The sequence below is a fragment of the Lipophrys pholis genome (assembly GCF_963383615.2).
Source record: "Lipophrys pholis genome assembly, chromosome: 1".
In the NCBI taxonomy this organism is placed as follows: domain Eukaryota; kingdom Metazoa; phylum Chordata; class Actinopteri; order Blenniiformes; family Blenniidae; genus Lipophrys; species Lipophrys pholis.
Window position 1 is genome coordinate 19,314,840 of NC_137635.1, and position 12,905 is coordinate 19,327,744.

Here is a 12,905-nt window from a genome sequence, read left to right on the forward strand (position 1 = left end):
CCAGCAGGTTTTCACTACCGAAGCCTAAGATCAAAAATATCTGCAGATAGTATAGTTGTTTATGCCGCTTCCGCCCAGCTTATCATGAGATACACGTTTCATGACGACTGCGTACATCTGCCCATCATCCATCACTTATGCTGTACACATATTACAGTGATCTACTCTTCTCCTTTCAGTGCCCCCAGGGACATTTTTTTTCTCCCTACTGTACAGGCACTGATCCTTCGACTTATCCTTCCACGATCTGCCTGATGTGCAGCTCTGTGTCACATTCATGAACTCACACACATGACAGCTGTCTCCATCTTTCTCATATCGGTTCAATCGGAATCAATAAACCCATATGACAAAAAAATATTACAATTTGCAAAAACACAAAGTAATCCAGCTTGTGCTTTTTGTTGTTTTTTTTCACTTTCAAATTCAACATGAACTTATGATCCTGTTTCCTATTTTTCAATAATCCTTTATAGTTTGGGGACTCTTGCAGTCCAGCCTTATCTGATTGGGTCATTCTTGTTTCTATTCAGCTTCGTGAGGTGTGGGAAATGGAAAAAAAGAACAAGAGAAAACCTGATGCAGACACAAAAGAGAAACAGAGACATGATACAAACAGAGTTGAGAGAAGATTAGAGCTGATGTCCACATTGCTGGAGATTAGCTATATCTTGATCATTTGGCCTTTTTTTTTTTTTTTTTTAAACTGGGGGTGATAATAACTCGCAACAGTGACTTTTCAGTGAACAGAGTCAGAGGAAATGTGTACGACAGAAGAAAGACACGCCTGAAACCTTAATTTTTTGTGTGGTAGCTAACAACTTTGTTGCAACACAATAAAAAAACAAAAAAGATAAAATATCAAAATAAGCAGCTTACACATTAATATCAGCATATGACATGGTGTGAAAAGAGGAGAAGTGGCAAATTGTTGCATCAGTCAGAGCTGAAACCAAAAATAAAAATTGTTAATGTTTATAGTGTTCTCTGCGCACGTATGTGTGGTTTCATTACAGAAACCACAGCATTAACTTGTGGCCTGGCCTGCAAACTACATAGTTGTCAGTGTCTTGTCTGTTTCCAGGCCAACGGACATAATTTTCAAAACGTTGCAGTGTAATCGCGAAATGCATTCAGAAACCAAAATGTCTTTAAAAAAACGATGTATTTTCACTTTAAACGAAGCCTAAATCACTCAACAAGATTAGAGATGAAAGAGAAGTCGCCAAAAATGTTTTGGTTCTGTCAAAACAGAAACAAAAAGTAACACGAGCACTTTGATACCACTGCCAAAACAGGCTGCTTGGCTTACAGGTTGTATAATTTCCTACTTTTAACCCCCCCCCCCCAAAAAAATGTATTCATCAAAATTCTTTTCAAATGTCTTGACGTCCTACATGAAAGAACTGGTAATTCAGCAACAAGTAGTGGCACAAAACAGAGGGTGAAGGGCTCGGCTTGTAGGCACAGGCGGAGAACCACTTGTGGGCGAACTGCCACGATGAGTGCAACGAGAAAACACCGGAGGGCTCGTGCAAAAACCAAACCAGTTTTCCACCCCGAAGTGCCCAACAGAGGGCTCAGCGTCAACATGAAGGCACACTACACTTCTGGGAGCAGCAGCCCAGAAATAAACCTGCTGTTGTCGCCACCTCGCTTCTGTGTAGGACTTGCTGAAACACGCTCGACGTGGAAAGCTGAGTGCACCAAGGTGAGAGACAGAGAGATTAAAAGAAAAAACACACTTGCAACACTCCACCGCGCTCACACACACACATACACATACACACACACACACACACACACACACCCGCCATGCCCACACGCACGCATCCGATGCAACCGCTCAGTGTGTCAGAAACAGCTTCCAGGATGCTATCAGCTTTCGGTTCAGCAGCGTATTTCTATTCAACACTTTGGAAGTCTTTAGGTACGTAATTTCGTTAGTTCTACAGAAGAATTCTGTGAATTCTACTTGCAGAATGGAAGACTTGTATTAGATTTATCTGTAAAGATACGTTTCCATTAAAGATTGACACGGACAGATTTCTTTCCGAGTCAGGTGAGGCTGTTAAAGGGTCATTTTACTATTTCTTTTTGTTTTGAATTCATCAACATGACATTATCTAATGCTTGTTGGGCTTTGTGTGTGTAGATACAGTAAATCTCCAAATATATATGTATTTAAAAAAAGCCAATTAAAACCTGAACAACAAATTAAGCCACAAATAGTTGCTTGCAGCTCCAACCTGCATGTGTCAAAACATGAGCACATATGCAAATTTTTAACAGAAACTAATCTTAATTTCTCATCAAGTAAAGGTTGAGTACACCCAACTGAACAAATTTAGTATCAATACAATAAATTTACGATTGAAAAAAAAAGTATGTTTTAAAATTAGTCATCATTTTATCAAAAATGCACTGAATTCATTGTGATTTTAAATGGGGCCAAATTAAATCACAAAATAAGCTTTAGTGCAAAAAGTTGTGCTTTTTATTTCTCATTGATCCCAACAGCTGTTTGTAACAAAGCGTGTGTAAAATCCCTGCAGGAAATTTATCTAAAGGAAATCTTTATCGAAGAGATTGTGGGAGGAAAAAAACAAACAAACAATGAAGAGATGTGAATCTTAACACTCCATCAATTCAGGTTCAAACCCTGGACACTTATCCTGCCTGTGTGTGTGTGTGTGTGTGTGTGTGTGTGTGTGTGTGTGTGTGTGTGTGTGTGTGTGTGTGTGTGTGTGTGTGTGTGTGTGTGTGTGTGTGTGTGTGTGTGTGTGTGTGTGTGTGTGTGTGTGTGTGTGCGTGTGTGTGTGTGCGTGTGTGTGCGTGTGTGTGCGTGTGTGTGCGTGTGTGTGCGTGTGTGTGCGTGTGTGTGTGTGTCTGGCCCAGAAAGTCCTCTTCCTACCTTCTCTCCAAACAGGAAGCCAAAACAAATCCTTGATGACCCGGGTCAGTAGTTTAATTGTCTCTGTGGGATTTCTGCTGCAGCCAGCAACCCAGAGTGTCCCCTTCATCTCCACAGCAGCAGCCTGCTGCACTTTGAAATCCATTTATCACTCCTGTGTGTGTGTGTGTGTGTGTGTGTGTGTGTGTGTGTGTGTGTGTGTGTGTGTGTGTGTGTGTGTGTGTGTGTGTGTGTGTGTGTGTGTGTGTGTGTGTGTGTGTGTGTGTGTGTGTGTGTGTGTGTGTGTGTGTGTGTGTGACAGCAGCTTTGCCTTTCTAAGTCTAAAATGCAGGAGGAAGCTTGCCGGCAGACTGCAAGATAAAAATTGAATTATTTAATTTTCTCCATCACAAACCTCATTTGATCTGCACTGATGAGGACCCCCCATGGCCTGGAGCAGACCAAGGTGTCCAATAAACACACTGAATCCTGGGAAAGGACAAGAGGAAGATTCAAATCTCTCCCAGACACGTTTGCCCCTCAGTCAGTAATCCCCGGACGTGACAAGCCCTCGGAGGCTCCAAACACATGGCATTTTCATCTAGACGGCTTAAGAGAGGGTGCAGATGTGTGAGAAGTCACATTCACAACAAGCATGACCTTACGCTGGGGAGACCCCACCCAGGGACCCCCGCTTGTGCTGCAGTCCCGGCTGCAGAGGACGCATGCGGAGCAGGATGCTGAGACGCGTCCATCCCCGCCGGTTCCCTCTTCCTCCCCTTCCTCTTCCTCCCTCTCCTCCTTACCTTCACGCTGAGTCCGTTCCCTCCTCTGCAGCCCGCCGGTGCGACGCGAACCTCCGGTCACCACATAACTTATCCAGCTTGCTCGAGCTCCGGATATGAGAAAGGGCGGTGTTCATTCAAAAATATGCGCATAGAATAAAACCCCGTTCAGACCACCGCTTTGCGCCACGCGCTCGGGCTTCTTACGCGCTTTTATGCGCCTCTCCGGCGCGGAGTTTCGGTGTGACTGAAGGTCTGAGCGGGTCTCTCAGCGGGTCCACCTCCACCCAAGCTGCTGCCGCCGTCGGATGACAGGATGAGGGCAGCCAACAACCGCACGGCTCCACCTACTGGTCACACCGAGAAACTGCAGGCCGCGAGCTCCAACTCCTTCAGCCACTGATCGATGTGCAGTGTTAAATAGTCAGCTACACCAAAGGTAAAGGAAACACATTTTAAAAATATTTATAAGATTTATCAAGTTGGTGAACTGTTAGATCTGGCTTGGTCCGCTTTGCGCTGAACCAAATGGAACCCTAGAACCAAATCCTTTACATTGTAGTAAATGGAGGAATAAGAAGCCCTCCTTCAACTGCTTTAAAAAACTGTTTCATTTTTCATCTCTCAAAAAGATGTCAAGTGCTGTTTCCCAAAAAAATATACAAAGATATGTCCCTTTCTCTTTTGATTTAATTTCCATGTGAAAAGCCCAGACTAATATGTTTGATATGAATATGAATATGATTGTTAACCTGTATTAGTTTATTTACGCCCTTTAGACTGCTGATACCTTCCCCCTTGTATTTCTGTTTATTTGTTTGCATTGTTTTTTGTTTGTTTGTTCCCTTTGTGATGGATGATTGCATGCTTAGCCCCCACTAGACTTTGTAAATTTTTTTGTTCAATAATAAAAAAGACAGAACAAAATACAAGTTTGCTCTCGTCGTAGCCCTAGTTTTTCGTGGGAGTGAAGGGGGGGATTCATTTTGACTTTATTCCCAATTTCACAGTTAGATGGGGCATGCCACTCCTTGCTTTGATATTTCCTTTATATTGTGAATCAGGTCAACCACACAAACCAAAATGTAGCAACACTTTGAACCATATTGTCCTATTCTGAGTGTGAGAACCAAGTTTGAATGTGAAAAGAAATGGCTTTCTCTGGTGCAGGTTGTAATAATGTGTCGTGGTGAACAGTGTTAAAGAAATAAATCAAACTGCCTCCTTTACCGGAGTGATGTCAATGACAAGGTTAACACACTCCAAAAGTACACAAATACACATTAAAATTGTAGATTTGTGTCACAGGTGTTTTTGTAAGTCTGCTTTGACACAAATTATAACACAAAAAAGCTGTAAAATCTTAAACTCACTGTGTTTTACCATCTGCAATGCATGCTGATATCATAATTAAAACCCTCCAGAGTGGTGTTACACTGATGCGACATCCATATCTAATCAAAAACAGATTTATGGAAACATACAGACCACCTGGTGCATCTTATTTCCTGTCCCAGGCCTCAAACACACATTCTGTACGAGTACTATTCAAAGCTCACCTTATGGAAAATACAGGCATGCTTTGCGCCATGCTTACACTGCTTGACCAACACTTTCACATTATATCAGTTAGATCTCGTATACTTTAAAACACGCTGTCTGTGATGCTCGTTGTAAGGTTGCAAATACTGCCGTTTGATGGTAAGAAAGACTCACACAATGATGTGCAACACCGTAGTCTGATTTTTACTTGGAAATCTCTCACAACACAAGCAGGCACTGCTGCATTATATGTCGGCTGTATTGACTGTTTCAGTGCATTCAGGCACAATTGGGTGGGGAGAAACTCAGAATGATTCTGGTACCGATTTCCTGAAGGGAGCGGGTGATTTATTCCACAGGAAACATCCCCCCCTCATCAAGGTGGGATCTTCCTGCAGCGGTCTTAAGACATGTGTGGTATGGATGGTGTGTCGAATGAATTGCTGCACTTTTACATGCAAACCTATTCAAGTGTATCGGTATATCTTTATCTTGTAAACAGGATGAAAACATGCAAACAATAGCAACAGTAACAGTAATACGAGGTGTAGAGGTCCAGAATAGCATAAAAAAGGAAAGTGAGTGACCTTTTTCATGTGATGCTTTCTGTTTTTCTATTTAGAAAACAATCTCATCGGAAAAGTGTCTGTTTTTGTGTGCTGGTCCTACTACTTTAACAGATTTGTGTGTGCACATATGTGAAGTACATTCATTTCTAAATCCATATTCTGGAGCAGCAGAGTCCTGCTTCCTCTGCAGGGCTAAACCAGAGCAACTCAATGCAGAATTGTAGAAGTGTAATTAATGAATGCAATCCAAATGATCAGGTTTGAGAAGTGGACGCTCAGAGAAAGATTCTCACGTTCTCACAAGACTAGATCACTAATTAGCGAAGAGTCTGATTGGTAAAGGTGTCTTCTCAGTGAGGAGGAGGAAGGTTCCTGGTGAAGCTTTGAATCTCTATGTAATCGTCATACCGATTGTAGCTCCCTTTAGGCTTCTTTAGATCCTTTGCGGCTGCTCCACATCCTGAGAGTCAACTGTTGAACAGGTTTGCTTCTCATTGAACAGACCCTGGTTCAATTCCAAGCATGTGGTTTTTTGGTTTTGGTTTTTTCAGGGTTTGTTGCTTCCGCTCATGATCCAAACACATGATTGCTAGGCTTGTTCACCACTCACACATACATTAGTTATTTCACACTGATATAGATTAGCTTGATTATTTTTACTTATTTATTTTACAGGTATGTTTTTATACTTGTGTTTTCCATGCCACTGGGTAAATAAAGTTGTATGTATCCATCCAACTACTTCTCTATTGTGACTATAACTTACCCGTGTAAGCTTAAGAGGTAATTTATTTTAACTTGTGTCAATTTCATCATTTGTTGTTGATAAGTGAATCAAATTGTGTTTTCCAACATTCGCTGTGGTTTGCTGATGCTATTATGTTGTTGTTGGTAGTGAATGAGTGGCTATTTGCTATTTTAACTTGGTAAATTGGTAAAACTGCTGGTAAATTACACATCCTGCAAAAGTGATGTTTGTGCATGCAAGTGTGTGTGTCTGCGAGAGAGAAATGGAGCGAGAGCTCGCTTTGTGCTCTGTCAGTATTTGCGACCCGGTTTCTTCCTGCTGCCTTTTCAATCACAAGTTGCTGGGTTACATTTTAAAGCCATCCTGACTCCCTGCTGGACACCAGTACAGGAAACAGAGGCTGGCCAAAGCTCACTGATAAATGGGCCGACATGCCGAGAGGATAGACCCTGAGCTATCAGACATGCAGTTCGTGTTCCAGCATTTGGTTGAAGTTTGTTTTGTTCAAATTTACTTGTGCGTGTACACTGCAGCTTTAGTTTCCTTGACGGTCGGTATCATTGACAGACACGTGTGCAGAAGTCTTTCCCCGCAAAACTCCCCGAGGCCTGCTTCTAAATGAAATTAACTGCACCACCTTTGCTGTTTTTTGTGTTGCACACTGACTGAGAGCAACAGTACGTGCAGGACATATAGATAACTACTTTGCCTCTGTGAAACCTGATTGCAGTGCAGAGGTGCATGGAACAAGCTTTGAAGATCATCAGTTTGGGCAGGAAACAGAAAAGACTGTAGCTCCTTGTCAGTGTTTGTGGAAAATGTGCTTATTTATTCAGCTGAAGGATTAATGGCCTTTGATGATTGCTTCAGGTTTCTCTGTGCAGAAGATTGAAAATATTTATGTCGCTCATAGAGACAACTCTATAGACTGTTTGTCGGGATGGATACAGAAGCTTAATTTTATTAATGAAACAGAACATGCTTCAATTATTGTCTTAGGTCAGAAACAATACAACTTTCATTGATTCATAGTAAAAAATAAATAAACAAAAGGGATCATGGCCTGACTGGGCTTGATTTTTTTGCCACAATTTGAATATTTGAAAAGAAAATACAAAATGCAACTATTATTGATCACTGCAGGTTCAGTATTGATGATTGAAAAGATACACAAATACTTCAATACTGCAACAAAGCAGTTATTTCTGCAGAGACAGATTATATCATGACGATGTTTATTTTCATCACAAGGCCTGGAGCCTCATCTGGAGAACAGAACATCGCTGTTGACTTTCTCATTTCAGACATTCACATAGAGCAAAGTAAACTTCAAAAAGTGCACGTACTTGTCGTCAAAGTGCAGCAGAAATTACCTTAATCCCTCTTAACTTAATCCCTTGTCCTCCAACGTGCCAAATGATCATCTTAGTCCATCTTATAGTGAGATTTATGCAAATATAAATGACCAAATATGTCCTGATGCCAAAAAGATAGTTAACAACTAAAACACATTGTCAATTACGAAATGATAACGTTTCTTAATTAAAGCAAAATAAGAAAAAAAACTAATAACAGTGCATAACAAACCTAAAATAAAATAATGAAAGGCTTTCATCAAACAGTTTTTGAATTTTATCCAAATGTCCTGAGAGGTCTTTGTGACAACAATGATATGAAAGCTCACTCAAGCTACATGTGGAGAAGACATGCAGGTATAAAGCACGGTGGGGTCACACAAGGTCACTGCAGATCACCTGACTCACACAAGATCTCCTTTCTCTCCAAATGGGATGCAAAATGTCCCCACAAAGCTATCAAAGATGCAGACTGCCCTCACGCCCACTGCTGCTTGACCAGCAACCTGTGGCGCTGCAGATAGCTGCAGCCCAGGGACTTTATCTGCAAAACAACTTACCGCAAGGAAACTTGAAGTAATAATGTTTCACTGCCTCTATCCCTACATGTGTGGCATGTAGTCATTTTCTTTCTTCTTTCTTATTACGTAGAAGAGTCTTCTGAAAGAAATGTTGATTAATTTGAAAGATTTTATCACTGATCATTATTTTATCGAGGTGTAATAACAATCACATGTTTGCCTATTCAAGAATTAACTCATTGATGATTTGTTTCATTTTAAAGTAAGTGATTACTCATGTGTGTCGGCTGCATTCAAATAGCCTGCCTCGTTGTTGATGTGCTATGGTAGAAATATCAAGTATGACGCACAAGAGCAGCAGATAGCGCAGCGGTGTGCTGCCCCCACCCTGCCCTGCCTGCTGTCTGATAACACAGAGGAGGGGATCAACAAACCCACGGAGCCCCAAAACCATTACAACTCGCCTTCTTCAGACAGCAGGGAGATTACTCCATATCTTAATACTTATATTATTGTTATTGGTTTATGGAGCAATACAATGGTAGATTAGATGAAGTCTTTGTTGCCCATGAAGACACCTGAAAGTCCTCCTGGATAAGCAGTGGCAGTGGCAGTCGATCTTCTGGTGCTCAGTGCAATGCTGTCAAAGAAAGAGAAAGCGCTCATCAAAGAAATATGGGAGAAGCTGACTCCTGTAGCTGAACAAATTGGATCACAGGCACTTCATAGGTAAGTACTGTTCAACAATTAACAAATCAAACATCAAATTACTTTGTGTCACTGATGGAGGATTACTGTAAAAATATGCAGTTACCATTGCAGTAGTGGCTTTTGAGCAATGCCAAATGTTTGAACATTCATGGATTTAGTCTTAGGGATGGATGGATGGATGGATGGAAAAGTTAAGTAGCTTTATTGTAATTATATAAACATAACGAAAGCATCTCTCAGCAAAGCAACTATAATATCACAGTCACAAAACAATAATGATCGTACTAATAATAAATTGAGGGAAAAAACACAATAATAATAATAATAATTATTATTATTATGATAATAATAATAATAATAATAATAATAATAATAATAATAATAATAATAATAATAATAATAATAATAGTTAATCTTCAAAGATATGAATGTGTATTTGCTGTCCAAAAAGGAGTAAGGAGAAGCAACTTGCTTATCCAGCCCTACCCCTATTCTATCTCAGTTTGAGACTAATAAAACATTAAATCCCTCAAAAAAATGAATAAATAAATAAAATTGAATAAATAAAAACTACCACCCTTCATATCACCCTGACAGTGCTCACAGTGCTTTACATTCAGGTTAAAAGGTGACATAAATCAATACATAAATCATAAAGTGCAGTCACAGGGAATCATGATTCATGTAATAGTCTCTTTACGTCCATGGGGAAGAAGCGCCATCGTTCATTCTGTTGCTGCAGGCTCTCATGACTCTGAGTCTGCCAGAGGGGAGGCTGGAGAATAGAGAGTGTGCTGGGTGGGCGGGGTCATCCCGGATCTTTGAGGCCCATCGAAAGAGAAGATGGCTGGAGTATATCTCCTTTAGGCATGGGAGTGGGATGGATGGATGGATGGATGGATGGATGGATGGATGGATCTTCATATACATATCATTAATGAAGGATAGAGATAAGAGTGGCTGCATCAGTCTCTCATCTTTTATCTCTCCCTGATTTCCTTCACCCATGTGGAGTACTCAGACACCAAATCCTTCCAAGTTCAGTCAAATCCACTGTCCTACCTCCCTCGCAGGATGTTCGTCTCATATCCGGGCACCAAGACTTACTTTTCCCATTTGGACATCAGTCCTGGATCTGCCCACCTGTTCTCTCATGGGAAGAAGATTGTCCTGGCCATCGCAGAGGGAGCCAAAGACATCAGCCAGTTGATGGTCACCCTGGCCCCTCTGCAGACTATACACGCCTACCAGCTCCGGATAGACCCGACCAACTTCAAGGTGGCTACGGAAAGTCAGGAAGGAGTGCCTGCAAAAGAGAAATTCCCTCTCAAAGTTGTCCACACAGAATCAGTTACTTACACATGTAGAAAAGATGAAGATGTCTGGAGATTTACCCCGAAGAAATGTTGATATCATTTCCTGAAACTATTCCAAATGTCACATAAAGTTGGAATTTATATCTAGATCAACACATTTGAAATGAATCATCGTAATATGCATACACATACAATTGTAAATAAAATGTCTATTGTGGAAGCATTAGGTTAGTTCATTGAGAGTAAAAAAGGTTTTAAAGCACATATAGTTAGTTATATTCACGCAGATACATTCTCACATCGATACATACATATTAGAAATATTACACCTACTCTCATTTGTTTTGGTGAAAAGTATAGAAAAAGTGATTTTTGCCATGAATCAAATCCTACAGAGAAAGTTACTCAGCAAGAGCTAATCTTACTCTTCTTCTTTCACACTGATTCCCTGCATATTTAAAAACACTTTTTCAGGTGACACAATGTACAAATCTGTTTGCGTTCTGGAGGTAAAACAGTCACGTGTCGTTTTATACCTTCATGCTTCAATATCCTATTTTACGATTTGAATCCAGTGTCATGTACATGAAACGTTTTTTTTAAATCCTCCACAGCTGTTGTCACACTGTATGCTGGTTACCCTGGCTGTCTACATGGGAGAAGACTTCACTCCGGTTGTACATGCTGCAATGGACAAGTACCTGTCAGCTTTCGCGGCTGTGCTCGCCGAGAAGTACAGATGAGACTTAACTGCACTGCACTGTTCCTGAGGCTTTTATGAGACAGTGCTACACTTATATATCTATGGTTGTCTGTTTGTATAATATAATGTCTTGTTTTGTAACCATGAAAATATATCCTTCACATTGATGTCCATCTCCATGCCTGTTTGTGCTTTGTAGATTCAAAGAACTCGTATCTACAGACTGAGCAGACACCATGTCAATTATACATACTTGATTGTGTTTGTCAGGCTCAAGCAGATTGTCTGTGAATTCGTTAGACTGTAACAGAGAGAATGGAATCATAGATGGCGAGAAGATATGTGAAGTCCGTCTTTGAACCTTTGGGGTATCCCTTAATGACATTTTGGGTTTTTTGAAGGTTTCAAACCTGAATATACCCTATTAGACATATTACACTATGACGTATTTACTGCAGCAGGGCCACCCTCTGGTAAAGTTGTAATATAGCAAGTAGAGAATTCCCAACTCTGCAAGGAAACACATTTTCCAACTGATATGTGAAGAAAATAAAACTCTTATATCATGTGCATGTGTTTATTACAGGGGAATATCAACTTTACAATTTTCCCTGCTATATCAGGCGTGCCAAACACATTTTAGTTCCAAGACCCCAAAAGCTCAATTTCATCTTGAGTTTACCAGACAGGTAAAATAGTGTCATAATAAACTAAAATTTTAACTTTAAAAGCTTTTCTTTGTTTTGGAGTAGAGTATATGTGATGAAAATGTTTAGATTTTTGTAATAAACAAACAATTATGACAGAGGATGATTGCAAATTACCATGAAATGTCCCCCAAAAAGCTTCTCCTATGTCTGTTGCTTTATGCATATTTTTAGAAACACAACCTGACAGCATGGCTTTGAGACTAACGTTAGCTTTCTCACCATGAGGTAGGTAGTTTTCATGACAGCATCACTAGTATCACTATCATTTTTAAATCAATGTTTTCTTTGAAATTTTTGCCATTTACTTTGTGTTTTGGAGCCTCTTGCGGCTCCGTTTTGGCCCAGGGGCCTTATGTTTGACACCCCTGCACTATGAGCACCGAGCTCAATTGTAACACTGATTCTGAAGCTAGTGTGTGAGGTTCAACTCTCAAACTGAGAAAAGACGATACACATTGACACGTGACAAGGTCGTATTAGTTTCTTTCATTCATAAAATCAAAGTCATACCCCCTTAATTGATTCAACTTCGGGAAAAATATGTAGGAGGAAGCCAAATCCCCTATAGGGAGCGCCGATGCACGCACTGTGAGATTATGTAAAGTCCCCACAGAAAGGCCCTCTTCGTTTGAACTGAGGATTATCACCCCGTGAGGGCAAATGTGCAAGGAAGTGCCCTGATGTTGCTGTATCCACTAACAAAAGCCATCCATTCTTTCAACGGTGATGCCTTCTTCATCCAAATCAATACTGAGTCAATAGTCAATGACATTGGATGAAGTATGGGGTACACCTGGCACATGTCACCGGCCCGTCATGACGCATATGAGGATCAGGTTTTCTGAATGGAGCACTGTCTCTGGCATTGGACAAAACCTGTATCAAATACTGAGCATTGAGTAAATAAACATTTGGATTTCTGTGCCAACTGAAACCGGCACTATATTGGGAGCTATCCATGGTTCTGAAATCATTTGACGACTTCCTGAAGTTTCCAGGAAAATAGTTTTGATCCACAAAGTACATCCAGAGTAAAATTCTATTGATTTTAC

The 12,905-nt window shown here is 40.6% G+C and overlaps 2 protein-coding genes across 3 annotated transcripts in view; one reads left to right on the forward strand and one right to left on the reverse strand.

Annotated features, from left to right (window-relative positions):
* Positions 1-3,927, reverse strand: part of rhbdf1b (rhomboid 5 homolog 1b) — a 38,022-nt gene extending 34,095 nt beyond the window's left edge. For both annotated transcript variants that reach the window (XM_080463196.1, XM_080463195.1), the window contains exon 1: positions 3,700-3,927. The gene's annotated coding sequence lies outside the window, so the exon portion shown is untranslated. The remainder of the gene's footprint in view (positions 1-3,699) is intronic.
* A 4,809-nt stretch (positions 3,928-8,736) lies between these two features.
* hbae4 (hemoglobin alpha embryonic-4) lies at positions 8,737-11,316 on the forward strand. Its single transcript, XM_080487493.1, has 3 exons — positions 8,737-9,142; positions 10,198-10,402; positions 11,055-11,316. Exons 1-3 carry the CDS (start codon positions 9,051-9,053, stop codon positions 11,181-11,183), a joined length of 426 nt encoding a protein of 141 aa, XP_080343619.1. The 5' UTR covers positions 8,737-9,050; the 3' UTR covers positions 11,184-11,316.
* Positions 11,317-12,905: the final 1,589 nt, after the last annotated feature.

Bases quoted from the DNA above. Each gene is read 5' to 3' on its own strand.
- hbae4 (XM_080487493.1), top strand. From the start codon at position 9,051: ATGCTGTCAAAGAAAGAGAAAGCGCTCATCAAAGAAATATGGGAGAAG. The intron at 9,143-10,197 runs GTAAGTACTGTT...CCTCCCTCGCAG, and splicing joins GGATCACAGGCACTTCATAG to GATGTTCGTCTCATATCCGG. The intron at 10,403-11,054 runs GTGGCTACGGAA...AATCCTCCACAG, and splicing joins TAGACCCGACCAACTTCAAG to CTGTTGTCACACTGTATGCT.